Here is a 23447-nt window from a genome sequence, read left to right as displayed (position 1 = left end):
GAATCCAAGGCTTTAGGTTTTTTTTTTTTCTTTTGCCAATGTGTTGATCACATTCTGCGTGTTTGGGTCTCATTTTTGCATTTCTTAATGTTGTTTATTTGCGACTCATTTGGCATGCAGCGCTGTTGTTGCGGTTAATCCACAGCCAGATGTGTTTAACTGTGGACTGAAATTGTTCTGACATTTTGGACCAAGTCTTGGCTATCACGTTCGCCTTGAAAGCCACCAACTACAGCATGGGAATTGGGCATGGGATCACAAGTAGTGGATGGTGCTGATGGATATACGCCTGAACGCTTGTATTCTGGTATTCTATTGATTTTATTTGAGTGCACTGTGGGCCTGTCGTCAGCCTATCTTCATCATATAGGGATGTATGGAGCACATTTGCTGTCTACGCTATCTCCAGGTCTGCGCCAAATTCCCCTGTGCTTTTATTGGCATCAGTTCACGCAGTGCGACACGCAGCAAATTTGTACGACATCTGTTATTGGACGGTTCGCATCATGTCTGCTGTGCTGGCTGTTACTCACATGTGAGTAACAGTATGATGTCCCTCATCATGCATGCAGATGTGGCGAACGCGAGCGAGTGAGTGTGTATACGTACTTGAGCCATGACTCAGTCAGTACTACAAAGGGATTACTGGCGACACTACAAAAGAAAAAAAAAGAAGTCTCAGCCTTCGTTCTGGATCGTTCTAAATAATCAATTACTCCACCACATGCGCAGCGGGCGGATTAAGACCCGCTACATCCAGTTAAGTAAATAAGGGTCTGCGGGGACGGCGATAAAGGGTCTAAAGCCGTATTCTGGGTCAGGCGGGCTTAGCGGAGACGTGCCGATCGCTGGATTGGACGCAGAGAGAATGCTGGCTCTTTGGTTGACTCTCCCAGTGCTGGGTGAAGACCTCAACATCTGGACACTAAGCAGCTTTTACCCTACTGCCCCTGCTGCAGACCCCCTACAGCCCCCTGCCTTCATCTACAGGCAGATAGCTACCTTGCACGCTTCACTTCGCTATAAAGATGCAACAAAATGATTTTTTTTTTAGGCCTAAACTGAACAATATGATACATTTAACCTAACAAGTTTTTTTCTCAGGTTTCTATTAATTTTGCCACTTCACAAGGAATAAGAAGATGTTTCGTTATTTACATAAATTGGTCATTGTCCAATATAAAGTATTCTGTATCATCACACAATTGCCTTTGTGCCACTTTTGACCAAATACAGCTCTGGCAAAAATTAAGAGTAATATTGTAATTTAGAGCATTTATTTGCAGAAAATGAGAAATGGCTGAAATAACAAAAAAAAAAGTAGGGCTTTCAGACCTCAAATAATGCAAAGAAAAGAAAAGTTCATAATTCTAAAGTTTTAATCAGATTAGAAATCAATATTTGGTGGAATAACCTTGTTTTTAATGACAGTTTTCATGAATCTTGGCATCATGTTCTCCTCCACCAGTCTTACACACTGCTTTTGGATAACTTTATGCTAATCCTGGTGCAAAAATCTAAAACCAAGCAGTTCAGCTTGGTTTGATGGCTTGTGATCATCCATCTTCCACTTGATTGGTAAAATCAAAGAAACTCATCATTTTTACGCCAGAGCTGTATATTTGGTGGCCACATATTCTGTGCATCCCTTTTTCACTACCCTTTTCAGGCTGTATAAAGTGAGGCCCACATTTCTGTTCTTTCCAGTCCTCCCAGCAAATATTAATGACTTCGAAAGAGCTTGTTCACGATTTGTTGTTTTCTGGAAGCCGCTCAGACTCTTATCTGTCCCCGGTTCTTGTGTTTACTGAATAAAAATGATCGATTCCCCCCAGGATTTCCTATACAGCTTAATGTACTCCTTGCTTTCTGCGGGATGCCCTAAATATAGCCTGGTGTTTTTGTTACGGATGTAACAGCACTTCCTCCGTGGCCGGGCGCAGTCTTGTAGTCATAAAAAGTGAAGAGTTTACTGTTGCAGAAGTTCGAGGACGTGTGTAGAGACAAGTAGCCGTGTACCCTTTTAGCATTTCCAGCCCAGCTTCATTCTGTTCATCGTTCTCTGAGCTGCAGAGGGTTTTTTTTTTTTTTTTTTGCAAACCTAGCAACTAGCAGCTTGTCAATTCATTTGCATTTGCATATCGTCGCTGTCTAATAAACAACACTTATCTCCTAAACAGCAACTTTACAGGAGAGAGAAAAACCTAGTAAACTTTCAATGGAAGTCAATGTAAAAAGAGTTTTTCAGGTCATTTTGAAGAGTTTCTATTGGTCCGTTCATCAAGAAATTTTGACGCAGTGTAAGGTACAGTTTGTTTGTTCAAATTATGTAGTAAACTAAAAACCGACAAAAATGGAGATACATGTTTTTATAGGACAGCGGCAATTCGCGTAATAGTCAATGGATGTGTAATTTCATACAAGACTTTTTCAGTGATGAGTCCCGCTGTTGTCTTGGTGGTGACAAGATTAGTGGTTAATCACACAATCACACGTCCCTAATGCCTGGTGTCATGGTATCATGGTTGCATTTGGTGTAATGCCTTTGTTCTGAATTACAGCACTTTGACAGCCCAACGTTACATTATTAAGGTCCTGCAACCAGTGGCCTTTCCTTTTTTAAAATGCACGCTCTGTTAAGCTTTTTCAACAGGACAATTCTCATCCACATACTGCTGCCCTGTCAGTAACTTGAGACAGCTACTGTGGCTTGCCATGGGTAGGTGCACATCGCCACTTCAGTCCATGATTAAAAATGTGTAAACATTTTTTACAACATTTTTTCTGTTAACATACACATACTGTATTTATTTATTTATTTATTTATTTATTTATTTATTTTTTGTAATCTTTTTTGTAAGCTGCATTTTTTTCTTTTTCCTTTTTTTCCTTGAGGAATTGTATAAGGACTTTGGAGGGGATGCAAATATCCATGGACTGTTTTGTACTTTTGCACTTGAAAGAAAAAAAAAATTAAGTAAAAAAAAAATGGTTAAAATGGTTAAAATCTAAGCTATTAAATTGCATAAAATTTCTTTTATATTCCATCTAAATCTAATTACCTTTAGGGGTAGGCGATATGGCTTTAAAATAATATCACGATATTTCAGGGTATTTTTGCGATAACGATATACTTGGCGATTATAGGGAAACTAAAATAATTCATTCATTTCAGGAATGTAGTATAATAGTATAACAGAATAATCATAATGTGGCAAAACAAACAATATAGCATAAAATAATATAATGCGGCAAAAATATTGCAGAATATTTAATGCATGCATATAAACTGCAAACTAAAACAATTATACAATAAATACACTTAAAGCTTCACAGTAAATAATAGAATATTTTTAAGACAGAACAGCCCTATTATCACGATATGGATTTTTAATATCATGATATTTCTGTGTCACAATATATTGTATACGATATACTATTGCCCACCCCTAATTAGCATGGCAAGGAATGGTTGCAGCAATTTTTCCAACCATTACTTTCAGAATGAGTGTTTTTGACTGAAGAAAATAAAATGCATATCAGTTTTCATTTCAGGATCGCCAGTAAACCCACTACAATATTTAGATTTAGGTCTTCTTTTTTTCTTCTTCACTAAGAGCCTCGCTCACTCGTACAGTACACTCACACACACACACTCACACACAAACACTCACACACACACACACTCTTGGTCGCATGCCCCTTGGCAGCAGCCCATCTGTCACACAGAGACTGCGAGATCCAGGCCTCTACCCAACGCCCAAATATAGTCAACTGGAGCTGAGCGAGACGAGCGTCCGCCCGCAGTCTCACCCGCGGACACAGCTGGCTCCCGTTCCCCAGCTTCCATCAGAAAGTCGCCTCTTATCTTAATTTTCTGCTCACTGTTTTCCTCGGCATTCCCTGTGTTTCCCTTTGCTGTCCCAAATGATTTTTTTTTCCTGTCTGGATTCCCCTCCTCCTGTTTTTCTCATGCTCTTGTCTTTTTCTCTGTCTCTCCAGAGCGTGGTTCGCTGTCTCTGGCATCCGAAGCTGAACCAGATCATGGTGGGGACGGGGAACGGCCTGGCCAAGGTTTACTACGACCCAGTCAAGAGTCAAAGGTGCGGTGAGCTCAAGTGTCCTTCAATCCCCCAAACCTTCACCCAGTGGACCAGACACTCAACTTCTTGCAGAGTTCTCCCAGCACATCCCAACCCATCGTCCAACACATCTTATAACACATCTCCTAACCCCACAGCCTTTAACAATATAAAATAAATATATATATAAATATATATTTTTCTCACTTTAAGGTGCACAGGATTATAAGGCACACTATCAATAAACGTCTATATTTTTTGGTTTATTTTCATACAAAAGATGTACCAGATTATAAAGCGCATTTTAAGAGACACTATAAGGAACTTTTAATTCAGTTGGTCTTGCTGCTGGGTGATGGAGGGGGTAGCTGACTATGGTAAAGCTAAGCTAAGTAAACAAAACTGTAATAATAATAAAAAAAAACTTTCTTTTAAAGTCAAACAATGGCTGGATGTTAAAGTAAGTAAAGTTAGTAAAGCGCTTCTGTTTTTTACAGTAAGCTTAGATTTCCGAATTCTAAGATTCTCCAGCACTAAGGCTGGAGCATTAGCATTAGTGGCTAACCTCTAATGCTGCCCAACAGTGCTACACCGAGTAACCCTGAGTGTGCTGGTAAGCCAGGGCGATATTAGCTAGTGGTTCGTCCCATGTAGCTTATTTTAACATGGTAAACGCACATGCCGATAATACTCACCTCTGAACGGCGAAAGAGCTAGTGCGGTTAACAGGTAATGCTAATGCTGCTCCAGCAATGCTAGCCGGGTTAGGAGCAGGCTACAGTCTGATGATACTGTCCTCTGAACGGGGAAATAGCAGTTAGCGGCTAATGCTACTCCAACACTTTTCCACCCATTCATATTTAATATGAAATAAATCTGATATTAGTGATATGTCAGATTAAAAAAAAGCTGTATGCAAGCCTGAACTACACAAACGAAAAAAACAATCTGGAGTGTGTGTGTGTGTCTCTGTGTGTGTGTGTGTGTGTGTGTTTATGTGCAGTCTCACTCACAGCAGTGACTCACAGCTTAGTAATTACAGCAGGAAGGAGATCAGATGGAGCAGTGGAGATGCACTAACCTCTGACTGTCTGGCAGCTACAGTGCAGAGATAGTCAGATGTCAGATAAAACTCTCCAGTTTGAGTCCATTACTGAAAATAATTAAGGACAGGGACATTAGTGTCTCTATCTCTCTCTCTCTCTCTGTGCAGGAATGAATTTTGTTGCATGGTTGTTGAAAATGTTTGGAAAAGCAGAATAATATTATTTTGTGATGAACAGTGTGTGTGTGTGTTATGCAGGGGAGCGAAGCTGTGTGTGGTGAAGAACAAGAGAAAAGAGAAGCAGGCCGAGACACTGACCCAAGACTACATCATCACACGTGAGTCCTGCTACAGTTCAGACCTGGACATCTCACGTTTACCGCACACGTCACACCCAGGAGAGGACAGCCAGACAGCCTGGACTATCTCTCAAAAAATCACACATCCAAATCACACATAAACACACACAATGCAGTAACACATACACTACTGGTCAAAAGTTTATTTTTCGCCATTTAAGCTTTTCGGGTCTATTCAATAACTGGAAACTGTACAAAATCCAGTGTACAAAATTTTGCAGTAAAGTACCAGGGCCTCTACAGAAAACAAATTAATTTAAAACAAAGTTATTTTAGTACTGAAAAAATACAATTTTGGATTTTCTTTAAATATCAAATATACAGCATTTACACACTTCCATCATCATAACTTGAACATAGACACAGAAGCACAGAGTAACTCTGTAACTGTTAAAAGTAGAAGTCTTCTATTTAGAGAAATTACAGACTCACTGTTTTCCACACCTTCAAATAAGTCTTGAAAACTGGACTAAACTGCTACAGGAAGACGTCTGGCTGATCCACATGGCAACAGCTTTAGCCTTTAGCTCAGAATAACATGATTAGACTCAGTTTCACCAGTGAAGAGAAGAATTAGAGGTCTGACAGGTGAAGAACTGCAGTAATAAATTAATTGCTAAGATGAGAAAATAAAAGAATATACAGCACTGCTACTGGACTACCAAATAATAAGAGGTGTTCTTAAACTTTTGACCGGTATTTATATATATATATATATATATATATATATATATATATATATATATATATATATATATATATATATATATATATTCTGAAATAATTTTCAGAAAATAAACTAAATTTAAAATTAAAATCTCCAGAATACCAACTTTACTGAAGAAAAATGTAAGGCAGTATAAAACATTTATTTTAGATCATTTTGAAGCATTTCTCTTGGTTGATACATTTATTTATATGTGAAAATGTATTTCAAACAATGGCAGTTCGTTAAGAACACATACGTGTTTTAACCATTTTTATACACTTTCAAGTATATATCTAAAAGATATATTTCTTTTTCATGAGCTGGATTATTATAATAATATACAATATTATATAGAAATATAAAATGACCAATATTCTGTTACAAAGTTTTAGTGTTGCAGTAATGGCTTTCAAATAGCCCTACAAATCACATTAATACACACATCTTTTCCTATCTGTATTTTTCACTTTTTGGTAAATTTCAGCCTGACAGTTTTGTTTTGTTTTTTTATTATTATTTTGTCTGAATTTTATGATGAATGTATAATTAAATCTGTGCAGAGGTTTTTTTTAGACACCTTAACACATTTTATAAAACAAGATTTCTCCTGGATGCTCCCAGCCAAGGAAATGACTGCTGATAACTGCTAACTATAAATAATACTAGACCTCCATGAGAAAAGTGTTGGCGACGGTTTTATGAACACAGTAATGCCAAAGGATGTTGGGTGAGCAGTATTATTCTGATTTATTATGTATCACAGGGATATATCAGTTTATTTATATATTTTATTTTTTAATATAGTGCATTTCTATTGGTTCATTCATTGTGATATTCTCAGACAAAATAAAGAGTAACTGCCATATTTTTTATTATATTAAAAAGAGTAAAACTGCAAAACATTTTTTTTTGCATGACTTCATGTTTGTGTGTGTGTGTGTGTGTGCATTGTGAGAGATAACTCGAGCAGTGTGGTGGCTGTCCTCCTCTGGCTATGCAATTAGTGCAGGTTATACACATGTATGTACACACACACACACACACACACACACACATAAGCATGCACTCATTGCCCTGGCTCCCTCACATGCACCGTATCCATCATAAGTAATGCTAGAGGAGGCTGGGTGGGCAGTAGTGCTGCCCTCTGCCCTCAGAGGCGTTATCCTCTATTTGCTTCTTTTACAGACCCATTAGTGCTGCAGTGAGGACTGTGTCTGTCTGCCTGTGTGTGTGTGTGTGTGTGTGTGTGTGTGTGTAACTGTCTGTCTGTCTGTCTGTCTGTCTGTCTGTCTATGTGTGTGAGTGCTTTCCATCGGATTGCTGTCCCACGCGGTCCCTCACCCGCGGGGCATGATGCCATTAGCGGCCGCCACTCCAGAAGCCACGCGCCTGCCATGCGGGCCACAGTCACGCCAGAGCGTGCCCCATACACACACTCACACTTTCACCCCCACCACAGCACTATCACCCCCCCCTCTCTGTGTACACACTGCACCTCCTTTCAGTTTCGCACAGCAATCGAAGCCTCTTATCCCACCGTATCCCCCCATTAAGACAATCTCCAGTGCTCGTAGTAAGTAGCACTACCATTTCTATTTACCACACAATTTAACCCGCGCGCCGTAAGCTGATAGGCCCGGGCTTGAGTGACGCATCTCCAGATAGCCATGGAAAATTCAAGGGGGGAAGCGGAATGAAGGCCCATTGAGGGAGAGAAGGACGGGGAGAGGGGAAAAAAGGAAGAACGATTGAATGTGTCACCAGTAACCTTTTTGCTTAATGTAGCATGCAGGAGAAGAATTAACACTGCGCAGTGACAACACGGCCCCTGAATGGAAAATCGCTTCATCTTTCCTAGTTTCTGTCTGTGACCCCGGAGCGCAACCCATGCACACACACACATGCATATACACACACACACTCACACACATGCACATACAAACACACTCACACACTCACTCACTCACTCACATACGAGCTCCTGCAGTCATGTGTTTTGGTTGTGTTTGACAAACTGTGAAATCAGGAGACCTTAATCAAAGGTAAATAAAAACACAGCGAGCTTTACGACCCTCAGCGGTTGCTATGATGGGGCTGGAGGGTGTAGTACTCACTTTACGTCCTCCTCAGTTAGAAGAGGCCCTGGAGATAGATCATGCTCGTCAATCTGTAATGCAGACTTGTGCATAGCACTGTATACAGAGCTCAGTTTGAGGAGAGGATGCAGTCATGCAAATTACTTATATTTACATTTACATTTAAGGTATTTAGCAGATGCCCTTATTCAGATCCATCAGTCCGTTCGTCTACCATCCATTCATCCATCAATTATCCAGGGTCCGGGATGCAGGTGGAGCAGCCTAAGCAAAGAGGCCCAGACCTCCCTCTCCCCAGCTACCTTTTCCAGCTATTCTGGGGGATACCAGAGTGATGGGTTGAGCCGAGCCGAGCCGAGCCATACTGAAAGCCCTAAGAATGACAATTTGTCTCTTGGTGCCGATATGACTTTGACCGCCATTGCCATCAAGTAGGAAGTTGTAGAAGGAGTTGGTCTGAGTGAGGGTTTTGTATTTGATGCGAGCAGCAACAGGAAGCCAGTGGAGGGAATGTAGCAAAGAAGTCACATGACTGAACTTCAGAAGATTGAAGACGCCACCCCAATTCTCAGGATTAATGTGATTTTAGATTCACACACTTTATCAAAATGGAATTGGTCTCATCCCAATCAGTCAAGTGCTACTATAGAAGAGAAAGCTGTCACTTTAGTTATGCTGTGTCTGTACAATTGTTGGTGCACCCTCCACCAAGTTTGACAGGTTCATGGCTTTTAAAACGCAGAAGTGGGTTAGTTGGGAAATTTTTTTGTGTGTAAAAATTCTGGATGTTGGATGTATCGATTAAAACAATGTAAAATGTACATATATACATTTTTTTTTTTAACATGCCTTCTATTGAAAGATTTTTTTTTCTTTCCTGTTTGTATGTATGTATGTATATATGTGTGAATATATATATATGTGTGTGTCTCTTTGTAGCCCACGCTCTGCCCATGTTCCGAGAGGCCAGACAGCGCAGCACCAGGAAGCAGCTGGAGAAGGACCGACTCGACCCCATGAAGTCCCACAAGCCTGAGCCACCAGTTTCTGGACCAGGTGATGTAAAACCCTCCACCCTTTCCCCTACACTCTTAACCTGTGGGATATTGCCCTATCAGCACACAGCACAACCCTAATAGAGCTCGTACGTGAGCGTCTGGCTCGTCGGGCCCCGGCCGTCTGCCCGACCCCTCCCCAGCCCCTCCTGGCTGCAGTTTCCTCAGACGCTTAGCTGCTGTGGCTGGACTCTGTGGGATCGAGACTGTGGGTTTGAGTAAACAGGCTGTAAGATTACATTAAAGACTTGGCAGCGGACCAGGCGGAGACTGGTTTGGCTCTTCTACTACTGTGTTTGAGTCAGCCTTCAGAACAGAACCACAAAAAACGAGACTCAAGCATGAGACGCCCCTCCCAGCCGAACTTTTCCATGTTCCAGTCACAGTGCATGTTCTCCCATCCTTTTCTTAAAGAGAGAGTTTCATCAACATTGCATTTGTGACATTTCCCACCTTAATTCAAGCATAATAATAGACTCAAATTGTGGAAGGTATAGTTTGGTATAGGGGCATTTTCTATGGATTCACTGAATACTTGGCAACAAAAAAGCACTTTTAATGTTCAGCCAAATAAGTGAAAAGACAGAATCATTTATACCAAACACTTATGACCTGAAATGTCCTATTGCATTGTATCCTCTAATGTTAGGATTTTTTACAGTGGCTGCAGGCCCACACTCTAATCTCCCACTTCCACCAGCCTCTAATGGCACAATTTAAATGAAGTAAAAAATTGTTATCACTTTTCATGCTCCTACTTCTTAATAAACTGGCAGTTTTCCAGCTGAAAGATATGAGCTGTATAGGACTAATGTAGTGAGGTTAGCTGAGTTAACTTAATCTTAGCATTTGTTTTTTTTACCAAGAGACTGGCTATTTTTCACTGATGATTAGCACTACTGAGATAAAATTATGATTAGAGTAGCACTGCTGAAATAAATTCATGATTAGAATTGCACTGTTGAGGTGCAATTAAAATGTTAAGTGTTGAAAAAAGATCTGATATTTAAAAATTGTAGTTTTGTATTTGCTTTTAATTTAAATTTAATTTATTTAGTAAAAAGTGACAAATTTAATTTAATTCAGCTTTTGGCCTTTTTTTGTTTTGTTTTTGACTAGTAATGAACCAGTTCAATTAATTGAGCAGCTCATTCATGTTTTTTCTTTTTGTGATTAAGAGAGCACATGACTGTAAAAAAAAAAAAAATCGGTAAAATCCTAATGCAACATAAATTACACAGCACTGTCATAACTTGTTTTAAATGGTTGTGCTTTTAAATTGTGTCAGAACTAGTTATTTATAATAAAACATTTAAGTAAAGCATTTTAATTGTTGTAGTAATTTATACAGACTGTAAATGTAAAATAAATCCACATTTTAAAACGGTTAATTTTATCTCCTGCACTAACCCAGCAGTCCTACGTTCTGTACATCATGTATTATCTTGTGATGCTCTCAGGATGTCCAGTATATGTCACTTTGGCAAGGACAGATTGCTGTAAGAAACTTTACACATATTTTAAAAGGTCTGTCACATGACCTGTATGACCATGTTTATGTATAAATATAGTATAAAGAGCTATCTTTAATTAGTTGAGCCTCATAAGACATGAAAACCTTCTCTCTTTCTCTCTTTAACTGGCTCAGCACCTCGATCACAGAACAGCAGCTCGGCGCTTTAGCAGAGTGCTGCAGGTTTTGGTGTATGCCATGTTTAATCTTAACATAAATACACTTTCTCCGTGCGGAGGAGGATGTTTTCCTTAACGTTTAGGCGTGTATATGTGTGAGGGAGGGCGGCCCAGGTTTTACTGACCCATCTGACTTAAAACTTAAAGACGGGGGCTTTTTTCTTCTCGTTTTTGAGATGGAATTAATTTAAGACTGTTTTGATCCTTATGTTTCTTTTCTTTCTTTTCCGTTCTCCTGTTTCGGGGCAGGAAGGGGAGGTCGTGTGGCTGCCCACGGCGGGACCCTGTCGTCCTACATCGTGAAGAACATCGCACTGGACAAGACTGATGACAGCAACCCCCGGGAGGCCATCCTGCGGCACGCCAGAGACGCGGCGGAGAACCCGTACTGGGTTGCCCCGGCCTATACGCAGTAAGCAGCCCGCGGTCTATTCTTATCTTTGCTAGCTAAATTGGAGCAGCCTGGTGGCCGATCTTCATTAATTGCACATTGCACCAGTAAGAGCAGAGTGTGAAGGTTCAATTAGCAGGGTGAGAGCACAGTTCTGCTCTAAATATTGCAATGCACACAACATTATGGGTGACATACCAGAGTTCAAAAGAGGACAAATTGTTGGTGCACATCTTGCTGGAGCATCTGTGACCAAGACAGCAAGTCTTTGTGATGCATCAAGAGCCACGGTATCCAGGGTAACGTCAGCATACCACCAAGAAGGACCAACCACATCCAACAGGATTAACTGTGGACACTGTAAGAGGAAGCTGTCTGAAAGGGATGTTCGGGTGCTAACCCGGATTGTATCCAGAAAACATAAAACCACGGCTGATCAAATCTCATGTTCAGCTGTTTCTAATGTTTTTAGAGATGGAGGACATGGCAGAAATAATCGATGACTAATCGACTAATTGAAAAAATAATCATCAGATTAGTCGACTACCAAAATAATCATTAGTTGCAGCCCTATTCTCATCACTATCAAGATGAAAAGGGGGAAAGGGCAGACTGATTGAGGGATGGAAGAGTAAAGGACAGGTCTGTGATTACACAGAGTTTAAGGAAAATATGGGATGGAAAAGCCCACAGACACCTGGCAGACATAAGGGCAGCGTGGAACCCCTCACACAGACACACAGCCAAGAGCAGACACCAGTACCACTCACTGCACTGCTGTAACCAGAGTGTGCTGAGGGGCCTTTGTGTATTTCTGTATAGTATGTGTGAAAGAGAGTGTGTGTGTTAGTGTTAGTGTGTGTGTGTGTGTGTTCGTGACTCAGTTCAGGTTGCACCTGCGTATCACACCCCTGGTGTCACACCTTGGCTGACAGACACATGAATGTTTAAAGGCTGTGTACGTTTGGAGCTCTGGCTGCTGCGGCTCATGTTGCAGATTGAGAGGCTGAAGAGACAAAGGTCATCAAGAGGAAATGGAAAAACAGCATTATTCAAATAAGCAGCACCCTTCACCATAATACTTCCTACAACCCTAATTTCTGCTAGGATTCTTAACAGCCTTTAATGCAGACATTGGTTTAATTGACCTGGTGCACCAATAAACACAATCTATCAATACCACATTGTTGCTATCTTTGCTGAAGCTAATATGTAATTCTGGTATCAGTATCACCATTAGACAGCACATATTGGAGAAGTATGTAAAGTTATGTGTTATGTATTGGGAGATTATTTCACACTTGTGACAAGTAGTAGAAAAAAATGCAAGGTGCAAAATCTGTGATGCTTTAGTTTGAGCAGGGGGCGACCTAAAAGTGCTTAAAATTATTAAGAAATTAAATTTTAGCTAAATCTCAAGAATTTTCTTTTTTTCTTAAATATTTATTGTAAGAAAAAAAATCAAAATATGTTCCTAAATATTTCCATAACCTTACAAAGACCATGAGAGAGCTTCACTAACATGAACAATTATTAGAACCCTAAACCATATTTTTTTCCATTAATAGCTGTGTAATAGCAATGGTTATAGAAGAAAAAAAGAGCATCAGACAATAAAAAAAATATATTTAAAAAAATATTTGGCATTTGTTAATAAAAAAGAGCATTCTTGAAAACCTTTTAAAGTTTACCTAAAGATTTTGTAAAACTGCAACAAAACTGTTGTAATTTGCTTTTTACTTTTTGCATACTGATTCCTTCATGTCATTTTGTGGAGCCAAGCAAACCTTCTAGTATTTAAATTTTTTTTTTCTAGTATTTTAGGTTTTCTGTGCCTTTGACACAGAACAAGCCAAAAATGTAGATGAAGTCCCAGTAATTAAAAATAATAAAAATAAATACCATAAAATATCATGATACAGGGATGCACTCAGAGTGGTCCCATGAACTCAAGTGCTGCCCTTTTGATCTGAGGATCGCTGGTTCGAATCCCGGTCATGCTGCTGCTTAGCCATCAGCAGCCGGAGTCTGAGAGAAAGCACGCATAAATGGGGTTTAATTGATTGTTTATGTGTTTATAACACTGTATGCCCATATTTATGTATGAGGATATAAAGTATAAAGAGATATCTCAAATTATTTGAGGCTCATAAGACATAAAACGTAGTCTGGCGTTTCACCATACTATCTCTTTAACTCATCACTCCTAGTCTGATGTTGATTAGAACAGGCATCTTATAGCTGATCAGATTATCAGAGCTGGGTGGAGGCATGTGCTAGTTGTAACCCTCCTAGTGCTGAGAGCATTACTACTAATGAAATGAGGAGTTGTAATGAGCGGTTTGGATTATTGGCCTACTAAATTGGGGAGAAATTTGAATAAAATTAGGAATAGATTTAAAAAAATACTTTATACAGATTTTTCAATTTTTACAATTTTTGTTCTTACCATCCAGCACTAGTGCTTGGCTAGTTTCGCTTAATCATTTAACTGTACTTAAAAAAGTGCTGAGTCACAGCTTTTGCAAAACTTTTTTTTTTTTTTTTTTTTTTACCTTTAAAGTCTATAAAAGCTCTGTTTTTTATCATGTTGATAATCTCCTATAAAGGAAAGTGAGACAGCAGGCTGTAAGGGAAGGCACCTGCCCTGGTTATTGTATTGACATCTTTGGCGTATCCATCACAGTGACTCGGGCGGGGTTTAAATCCCTGAGGAAGCAGAGAAATGCTTTCTGTTGGAGTGTTGTCTGATAAGAAGCTGTCAGACTGCTATCGCTCCATCTCTCCCCCTCTCCCCATTTCTCTCTCTCTTCTCTCATTCCTTTACAGGATGTTTACCTGCTCTGGGATGAAGGAATGAAGCTGCTTTCAGAGGTGGTCTGTTGGCCCACCAGCCTGGTCAGAGGGGGGTCCGCTCTGACGTTGGGGGTCTGGTAGCTGATAGCAGGGCTGGGCTGGACTCTGTATTGGATCAGTATTAGTGGGCAGGTTTAGCAGTTCTGTGCTGTTGATGAATTCTCTGGTGTTTTTTTCCTGAGGGAGATCCTTTTCCCTGTGGAATTGTCCAGATTGGATTAATTTGGAGCAGAGAGTATGTAGTGGTTAGAAGGACTAAGGCTGGAGGAGCTTTAATTGCTGTGTATAAAATTCCTTTGGTTATTTTTTGCTTGTTAAAATAATTCTGAGTTGTATTGAAGAGATCGGATGTGGGAATACACTTGGTTATATTAACAATTCTATAAATACAAACTGAGGTATTTGACTAACTGTCTAAAGGTCCAGTTGGATAAACCTTTACATGGATATTTCATATAAATTCATATTATGACTAATGTGGTGCCAAAATCTGTGAACTGTTTTCATCTTGTAGTGATTTACCGTATTTTTTTGCACTATTAGGCGCACTGCATTATTAGGCGCACTATCAGTAAACATCTATTTTCTGGTCTATTTTCATACATAGGGCACATCGGAATATAAGGCGCATTATGCTACACTAGCAAGGAACGGGTGTCGTCGTGTTTTTTTTCTAATTCACTAATTCAGCTGCCTGGCAAGACCTGTAAAGCTAAGCTAAGTAAACAAAGCTGTAATTCTTAAAATAAATAAAAAAACTTTTTTAAAGTCAAACGAGCGCTAAATGTTAATTTACATAGATTTATTTTCTAAAAACTGTTTATTTGGGAGAGTAAAGCGCTTTCGTTTAATTTTTTACTAAGGCTGGATGTAGCAGCACTAGCATTAGCAGCTAACCGTTAGCGCTAGCCACAGTTAATGTCCGCTAATGTTGCCTGACAGCGCTACTCCGAGTAACCCTGAGTGTTCCCTTAAGCCAGTGTGATAGTAGCTAGCTTGTTTTAACACGGTAAAGGCACAGACTACAGGCAGATAATACTGACTTCTGAACAGCGAAAGAGCTAGCGCCCTCTCCTAGTGTTTTTCTTCATAGTTAACACATTTATTTATTTATTTTTAAGGGATGTGGCAGTGAGGTGATTGCTAGCTTGTTTCAAGTTGCTAGGAATATTTGTAAAGGATGTAACGGCATAGTTATGCTTTTGTATTATTATTATTGTTATATCACTGCCGTAAAATAGTCCTAAAATGACTATTATCTATATCTTTTAGCACAATTATTTCTCTTTTAGTTGGTATATATTTTGTCCAAAGAAAAAGACTATTGGTAAAAGTCCTAGTGTTCAATGGCTTAAAGTGCCAGGCTATTCTTTTGAAACACTTGCAACTACTTTTAAAACAGCAATGTTGTTGCTTTTGTTGTACTGAAGACTACAGATATTATGCAGAACCTGTCAACAAATGTGTAGATTTCACAATTTTTATACTTATATATATATATATAGGATTAAAATTGGTTTTTGATTTGTGTTCTGATGAATTCTCTCAGAATCTCAAATCAAATTGAATTGAAAGCTGGTGTTAAGTCTGTGATTTCATGATTTCAGTAATAGAATTAAACAGAAGTGAAGAGAATATCATAAAGGTAACTTTGCTCCATTTTAATGCATTTTGCAAGTGTCCACTTTTTCCATGATTAAGGACATAATGACTCTCAACGTCTCAAACCTCTCAATCTGTACATTTTGACGAATGAAAATGGATTTAATGCATTTAAGTGCTGCATGTTTGCATAATCCGCTGGATTACCTAAGTGTACTATCATTTAATGCTGCGACAGACGTTTACATAGTCTGTTGTACCCAAACAGACGAGCGTTTGAAATATGGGCTACTGTTGGGTGACTCTGACGTCTCGAGCTTCTGCCTGTAACCTTATCTGCATCATTACAACGGAGTGCAGCCTTTTAGAGGAACGCGGACCCCGTGCTCACGTCCCTCAATTACTACAGCTAATGACACTGTTGACACTAACAAGAGCTATTGTAGCACTTTGGCACAGAAAGCTTGAGTGTCCCAATGATCCTGTTTCTTCTTTTGTGGTGCTGCTTTAATTGCCTTGCTCAGGTGTCGGGGAGCAGACCGGTGAGACGCGGGCGGGCGTACGCTCGTACACACCACCGCGAGACGCAGCGGACACTTGAGAGCCTGCATAGTGATTGCATGTCAACCACATAACTTCTCTAGTGTCACGGCGGCTTCTGCACACAGTGTCTGTGCTACTAATCACTAATGTGCCTCAGTGTCGCTTCCTCAGTAGTTACAGCCGCAGCGGCGGTCTCGGGTGATCTCATCAGACAATACCGCGTCCCCGGGTCCGTGCGGCGTGTGGCATATGGCAGCTGGACCTGGCCGGACCGCGCAGTAGCATTAGGCTGCGGTTAATTGAGCGCTTCCACGAAGCTCGCAGGGTCGTAATCTCTTTAAAGTACGCAGAGCAGGTGGTGAGGTCAGCGCTGCCCTTTACCACGTCCCTCACCTTTGCCAAGGTTCTGTATAGTTCAGTTATAGAGGAACATGATGTGCTGGTTGCAGATTGAGTGTTTAAACGCTAAAAAAGGGTTTTCTTAGTGCTATTTTACACTAGTCTTGTTCATTTGGTGTGGTTACATTTGGTTTCACACTGTAGTTTAGTGACTAAGCGCTTTTTCACACCAGCACTATTTGGTTTGGTTATAATGGACTCCCTTAATGTGGTTCGATTGAGCAGGTGTAAAACAGTAATGACACTCGAATGCAGATCAAAACCTTGAGACCAGCTAGTAAAGTTAATCTTGATCCGGTCCAATTTTGTGGTGAGAACATGATCCGGTCTTGATCCGACCCAGCTAACAAATATACTCCTTTTATTTGAGCTAAACTTCTGATAAGGCCCAGTTTAATCTGATATTTTAGCTAGATAACACTAATTACCACAGCTATGAACAAACGCTGTCTCTGCTGTTCCACGCTGTTTACACGTGCTGTCTGTGCGGTGTTCACTGCTCGCAACTGCACGACTCCACTTACTGCATGTACATCTGAGCTGCACGTCCCATTGAAAACACTGTTTGAAAGCGCAGCGGCACGTTTCCAGTGTTCTGTGTTAAAACAGCTTCAAACTTTATTTTGGTGTGTTTGGGTTTGCTTGTGTGAAACCAAACCAAGCAGAGGGAGAAACTCTCCAAATAATCTAATTCATCAACTAATCCGGATTATAGAATCCAACTACAGGTGTGAAAACGCCCTTAGAGCACTAAAGGACTTTGTTAATTCCTGACGTCGTCACCTACGAGAGTGGAGTCCCCCTTATGTTTGACGATGATTTTGTTTGACATTGATTTTGTTTGATATTGATTTTGTTTGACATTAATTGCTTTGTGCTTTGAATTCTCCCTGAAAGCAAAGTGAAGACAAGATCGTTTCTTTTTCTTCTATTATTATTTAATGAATGAATGTAGTCTGACTCAGCTTCCTGTAATTGGTGAGAAAGTCTGGAACATCAATAAAAATATGTGGTTCAGTTGATCTGGGCTATTTTGGTCTGCACAAATTTGGGTGTATTGGTTCAGATTGTGGTTCACGGTAACTTTTGACACCTGGTGTTTTGTTTTGGACCAAAATGAGTCCAAAGTCTAAACGTTAAGACCAAACGAGGTAGATAACAAGAATCCTCGAAACACTAGTCTGAATCTCCTTGAATATGCACTCCTCTCTCTCTCTTTCTCTCTTTCTCTCTCTCTTTCTCTCTTTCTCTCTTTCTCTCTCCCTCTGGTCAAATTGCATCCCCACTGTGACTCGCCCAGGACCAGATGTTGCATTTTAATCACTGTGCTGAATAGAGTGATGAAAGTAGGGAAATGGTTTAATCCCTCTGCCACCCTATCTCTCTCTCTCTCTCTCTCTCTCTCTCTCTCTCAATCCCCCTGCTTTCCCTTTCTCTCTGTCTCTCTTTCTACCACTCCTTCTCTCGTCTTAATCTCCTGTCTGAGGGCCTTATTCAGGCTGTCCCAGAAGCTCTGGCAGGTCTTTCTTTAGTAGAAGAGTAACGGCAGCTCCCAGTAGTTTCCCACCGAACTTCAGATAGAGCGATCGCCTTTATTCATCAAGGTGCCTGCTGTACAGCATTCATAGCCTTGAATCTTTTTTTTTTTTTTACAACAAGCTGAAAGCACTGTAAAAGATGTTACCTTTTTAAACTTGTAACTGTACCCTGCGTTGTAAAAACTACTATTTTACTAAGCTTTGTGAATGTTCAGGTATATGTTCATGCTTACAAATGTTCAATTTGATTGTTCAAATAGGGAAAAGTAGTAAAGTCGCCTTTTAAAGCTTAAAGCTGCAGCCCGTAAGTTTTTTGCAAGAATGTGTATTTGCTCCTTTCAGATTGAATAAATTCCTGTCAGTTTAGTGAGAATTCTGTTGTGCTCTCCTTTCCTTTCCTTGGCAGAACAGTGATGCTGTTCTGATAACTCCATGTTCGCAGTAGCTCTTTTATCAGCACTATTAGCAGCACCATGGTTGATGAGGAGAAGAGCAAAAGCTGTTAAAGAGGCTCTAAACCCCCTGATTTTTGCTGACTGCCCTCTTAGTTCAAATTTGAAAAAGGCTTAAAAATGGGACGAGTAGTTTGAGAGGGGCACTGGGTGATGTATGGGTTTAGAGGCGGGGCAGGAGAGAGAGCTGATTGGCTGAGCTGCAGCAGAGCAGTGTGTTTCAAGGTTAGGAAATGTCAGGACTGGTATATTTCATTAGTTAAAAAAACACAATCACATTTCTGCTATTAGGAAAAAATATAATTTAGGGTTTGGTGGCTCTAGGGTTTGTGTGTGTGTTTTTGGGTTGTTTATATGAGTAGAAGGAGCTTTGATGATTAATAGGTATCTAAGGATGGTTTATGTAATAACTGAGAGTGGCAGCAGCACACAGATTTACTGAGCTTATCTCCTTCTCTCCTCTTCTCTCCTCTTCTTTCCTCTTTCTGCACAGAACCCAGCCGGAACCGGTGTTCGCAGACGAGGAGTCTGAGGATGAGGAGGCTGACAAGGAGCCGGAGTGGAAGAAACGCAAGATCTGAAGAAGAGGCAGGACTGAGTTTGGGTGTGGAAAGTTCATGTGGACAGGAGTTCATGTGAACATCGGATCTGGTGGAGTTTATAATCTCCCAACAATGTGTTTTAACTGTTGAACTTTTCATCTAGTTTTAGTGTCTGTATGCGAGTGTGTGAGTCAGAGTGTTGAGAGAGAGAGAGAGAGAGAGAGAGGAATCTGCCTCAGCGCTGCGCAGAGCCCATTTGTAATTGATTTCCATAATGGGCAGAGGTCCAGATTGTACAGACTGTGGTTTGGGTAGTTTTTTTAGTAGTTTGGCTTTGATATCGTTTTTCTTTTCTTTTTTTTTCCTTTTTTTTTTTTTTACTTTCCATTATAATTTTGTCGTCATGCTTAAAAATAAACGAGTACCGCGTGTGTGGTCAGTTAGCGTTGTTCTCGTGTTTTCTCGTGTTTTGGCTCTGGCCAGAACTTTGGATAATTATGTTTTGCTTTCATGTGTTTTTCTTCGCTGTTTGTGCAAATTGTTCACCTTTTTTGGTTATGATGACACACAGACGAGCTTTCTCCAAATTATCTAAATGGTGTGTGACCATGCATACATTTCTCTAATAAATTGATGCCACACATATATACACACATGTGTATATATATATATATATGTGTATATATGTGTATATATATATATATAGTGTGTGATTTCTTTCCTCGAGCTGCAGGGCACTCTCCGCTCGGAGTCTGGATGCGGTCGGAGCGGCGTTTCTATCCGTGCTTCTTGTTCTTCCAGCAGAGTGAGCTCAGATGTTTGTGCCGGGGTCCGGCTCTGAGACTCTGGGCCTGTACACAAACAGGAGGCTGCTGTGTCATAACAGATTCCAATCTGCTGAATCTCAAGAGTCACAATCCATCATTCTACCCCCCTCTCTCACACACACACACACACACACACACACACACACACTTCAGTCCCAGACATATCCACCAAATGCGCTGTCAGTCTAGAGGTGTTTGGGTTTCTCTCAGTGAGTCACTTTCAACATTCAGTAAATATTTATTTAGAAATCATTTTTAGCAGCTTCAGTTTTTGTTGACAGCTCTAGTTTATAAAAAAAATAATAATTCTGAGAGCTGGCTGTTATACAGAGAAACAGACGCTATGATATTACAGCAGCTAAATGTCGTAAAACTAGGGCTTTCAAAGCGATGCTATAAAAAAAAAGAATGCTTTGTGATTAATCAATCATAATTTATTGCATTTTTGTCAAAAAATCCATTGAGATATATGTTTATTTTTTAAAAATGTGCCACTAGGGTAAGAAAAATTATTCTTAGTAAATTTTCTTAAAATAATCAATTGAAAAATAAATAAATTAGAGTTTGGAGTCCAGGCTCAAGAAAATGGTCTGTGAGGTAGGCGTCTGTTTTTTATTGCTTTTTTCTTAAATAAAACTATGCCTTGATAATCAAAATATAGCTAAGAAACAAATCAAAATGTTTTTAAATAAAAGTTGCACGAGTACGATTCTTATCACGCTTTCTGTGGCTGTTTTTAATAAAAACTTTTCTTAGATAATAGGTCTATGATTTCGCTCATTAAAACAGCCAAAAAAAAAGCTCAATGCTCTAAAGCTTAATGCTCTAAATACTAAAAAAATGTCGCGTTTAAATCTGGCTCAGGCTCATAATGGCAGTTAATGGGGCGGATTGGGCTGGATTTATTAATAATCTAAATCAAGCAAAAAAATTACAGATTTTTTTTTTGCCTAGAAAATCTGACACTACTTCTGGTATTTTGCTCAGTAATGTTGTAAGAAGAATTAGTAAATGAGAATCTATAGTTCTGTAGTCCTTGATGAAGGTTAGTTACTTGAAAGTTACTTCATTCATTCATTAAATTATTCATCCATTCATGATTTTTTTTTTTTTTTCCAGGCTTGGAGCTTCTGTGAGTGGTAATTTCTGGTAATTTATCATATCTTTCTCCTCTGCTTAACAGATATTGCTTCTTTCCTTTCATTAATAAGTGGAAGATGTTTGCTGCCATGCTTCCTCTCTTTTTTTTTTTTTTGACCTGTTGCATAACATGCTACCTATAACAGGCTATAGTTATAGTGATGGATGGGTGGAGTAATGAGGTGGGGCTTGTGGGATACATGGATTGCATATTTCTCCTCATTACAAGCTGATGGAATTTACCCTCTGGCTAACCCAGCAGAAGTTTAGGGGGGGATTTTTCTGGACACACGATCTCGAAACACGATCGGTTTCAAAGATCCGTCCTAATGCACTTGTTTTACTACTGCTTTTTTTTTTCTTCTTCTTCTTTATTTTACTGTTTGAGCACATCTAAAGCTAAATTTCCCGGGGCGAAAGCATGGATACGGATCCCGCTTCCTTTCTGTGCAGCTTCCCAATCGCTGCTGGTCAATGGATACTACCATATAGGCCTATAAATAATCCTCTGAGCTCCACATTTCCCCGCTTCCAAATCCCCTCTCGCCGTAATTACTGCGGAGAAGGGGCCATTAGGACCAGCTGTGGCCGCCATCTCCCGAGAAGCTGACGAAAGAAGAATGTTCTGACCACAAAACCCTCGAAAGCGAATTGTGCAACCCACGCCGCCCCTCCACCACCACCACCCGCAGCACCGGCAGCGCCAGAAGGAAGAAGAGAAAGCGATTGCTTAAGTCCCGGCCATAACGGTGATGTGTGGAGAAGCAGCGCGGCTTAGCCCGCCTGCCCCGCGGCCTAATCCATCAGAGCCTATTCTGAGTGATGTCGTCAGCAGCTGCCCACCCTGCTCCAGTGTCTGTTCCAGGCCGTGGAATGCCGGAATGCTGCACTGGCTGATGTCACACACCACATCCATGCCCACTGCGCTCATCCTACTACTTTAGTTGTGGGCTAAAGGGTGTGTTGCGGCTTCGGCGGGCCTGCCGCGGCCCCTATATGTCACTGGGAACCTGTCAGTGGAGCTCGTCTTGTTTTCACATGGCGCTCGGATGGCAGGCGCTAGTATTTGCCTGACCGCTTTACTACGAGGTGAACATAGCTCCAGCAGTGGCAGCTACTGGTGCCACTATTCACCCTGCTGCTACTCTGTGGCTCGCAGGGATGCGCACACTCTGTCCTGTGCTTGGAATGGAGTGACCTAGCTTTTCCACATGTTTTCAATACGCCAGAATGAGCTTTGAGCGATTGCAGAAACTTTGATATATCAAACAGATTGGAAAAATAGATTCAGAACTGGCCATAACTTGCAAATAATACCATGCAGAACTCCTGCAGATGGCCTCCTTCCTAGGATGATCAGATATTTAAACAAACAAAAAAAAAAAGGATTTCTCATGATGAATTTTAAACAGAATTTAGGCAGATTTGACTAGATTAGAAATTATTTATGATTAATAATCATTAAAACTCGTCCTCAATAATACTCTAGAGCTGTGTCTTATGCACTATTAGCAAAAAAAAAAAAAACTCTGGTTCAGTTTAAGTGGAACTGTCAAAACGTCACATCATACTTCATTAACATATTTTAACGTATGATGTTGTCAAGGTTCCCTAGGCTAAAGAAGCTAGTATTCTTCCGTTCCCACTACGAATGAATGTTTCTGGTTCCAGAATCTACTTTTCTGGTGGAAATGCAGTGAATCAGAACGGTGCCGCTTCTACATTGGTGGAAAAGTGCTATAATTGTTAAAGAGTTAAAGTATTTAATCTTTAAACTCTATTTTTTTTTAGATAATTGTCATAAATGTCCTGATATTAGTCATTTATAAAAAGGGATGTTTTGTTTGTTCCACTCCAACAAATGTACATTCTGCGTCTGTCCCACTTAAATGTTTTAAAGGAGAAGTATTATACCTTTTTTTTTTTACACAAATTAAACTTATTTGTACAAAATCGCTTTCACATAAAGAGCTCTTATCAGTTCTATTCTTATCAGTTTTTTCAGAACGAGCTGTTTAAGGGCTCTCTCACTTTTATGCAAATAAGCTGTCGCTGACCATGCCATGTTTGTACTGAACATTTACCTCAAGCTAGTGAGATAATAATATAGTGACTA

General features: G+C 40.1%; 1 protein-coding gene across 1 annotated transcript in view; it reads left to right on the top strand.

Annotated features, from left to right (window-relative positions):
- The window catches only part of LOC103032235 (WD repeat-containing protein 70), a 72312-nt gene extending 52509 nt beyond the window's left edge, over positions 1-19803 (top strand). The window contains exons 14-18 of the mRNA XM_007244798.4: positions 4003-4103; positions 5386-5465; positions 9234-9350; positions 11291-11453; positions 19316-19803. Coding sequence (XP_007244860.3) covers positions 4003-4103; positions 5386-5465; positions 9234-9350; positions 11291-11453; positions 19316-19403 — 549 coding nt within the window. The 3' untranslated portion in view covers positions 19404-19803. The remainder of the gene's footprint in view (positions 1-4002; positions 4104-5385; positions 5466-9233; positions 9351-11290; positions 11454-19315) is intronic.
- The last annotated feature ends 3644 nt before the right edge of the window (positions 19804-23447 follow it).

This window comes from Astyanax mexicanus, chromosome 20 (assembly GCF_023375975.1).
Source record: "Astyanax mexicanus isolate ESR-SI-001 chromosome 20, AstMex3_surface, whole genome shotgun sequence".
Taxonomy (NCBI): Eukaryota; Metazoa; Chordata; class Actinopteri; order Characiformes; family Acestrorhamphidae; genus Astyanax; species Astyanax mexicanus.
This window is presented reverse-complemented; position numbering and strand designations above follow the sequence as displayed.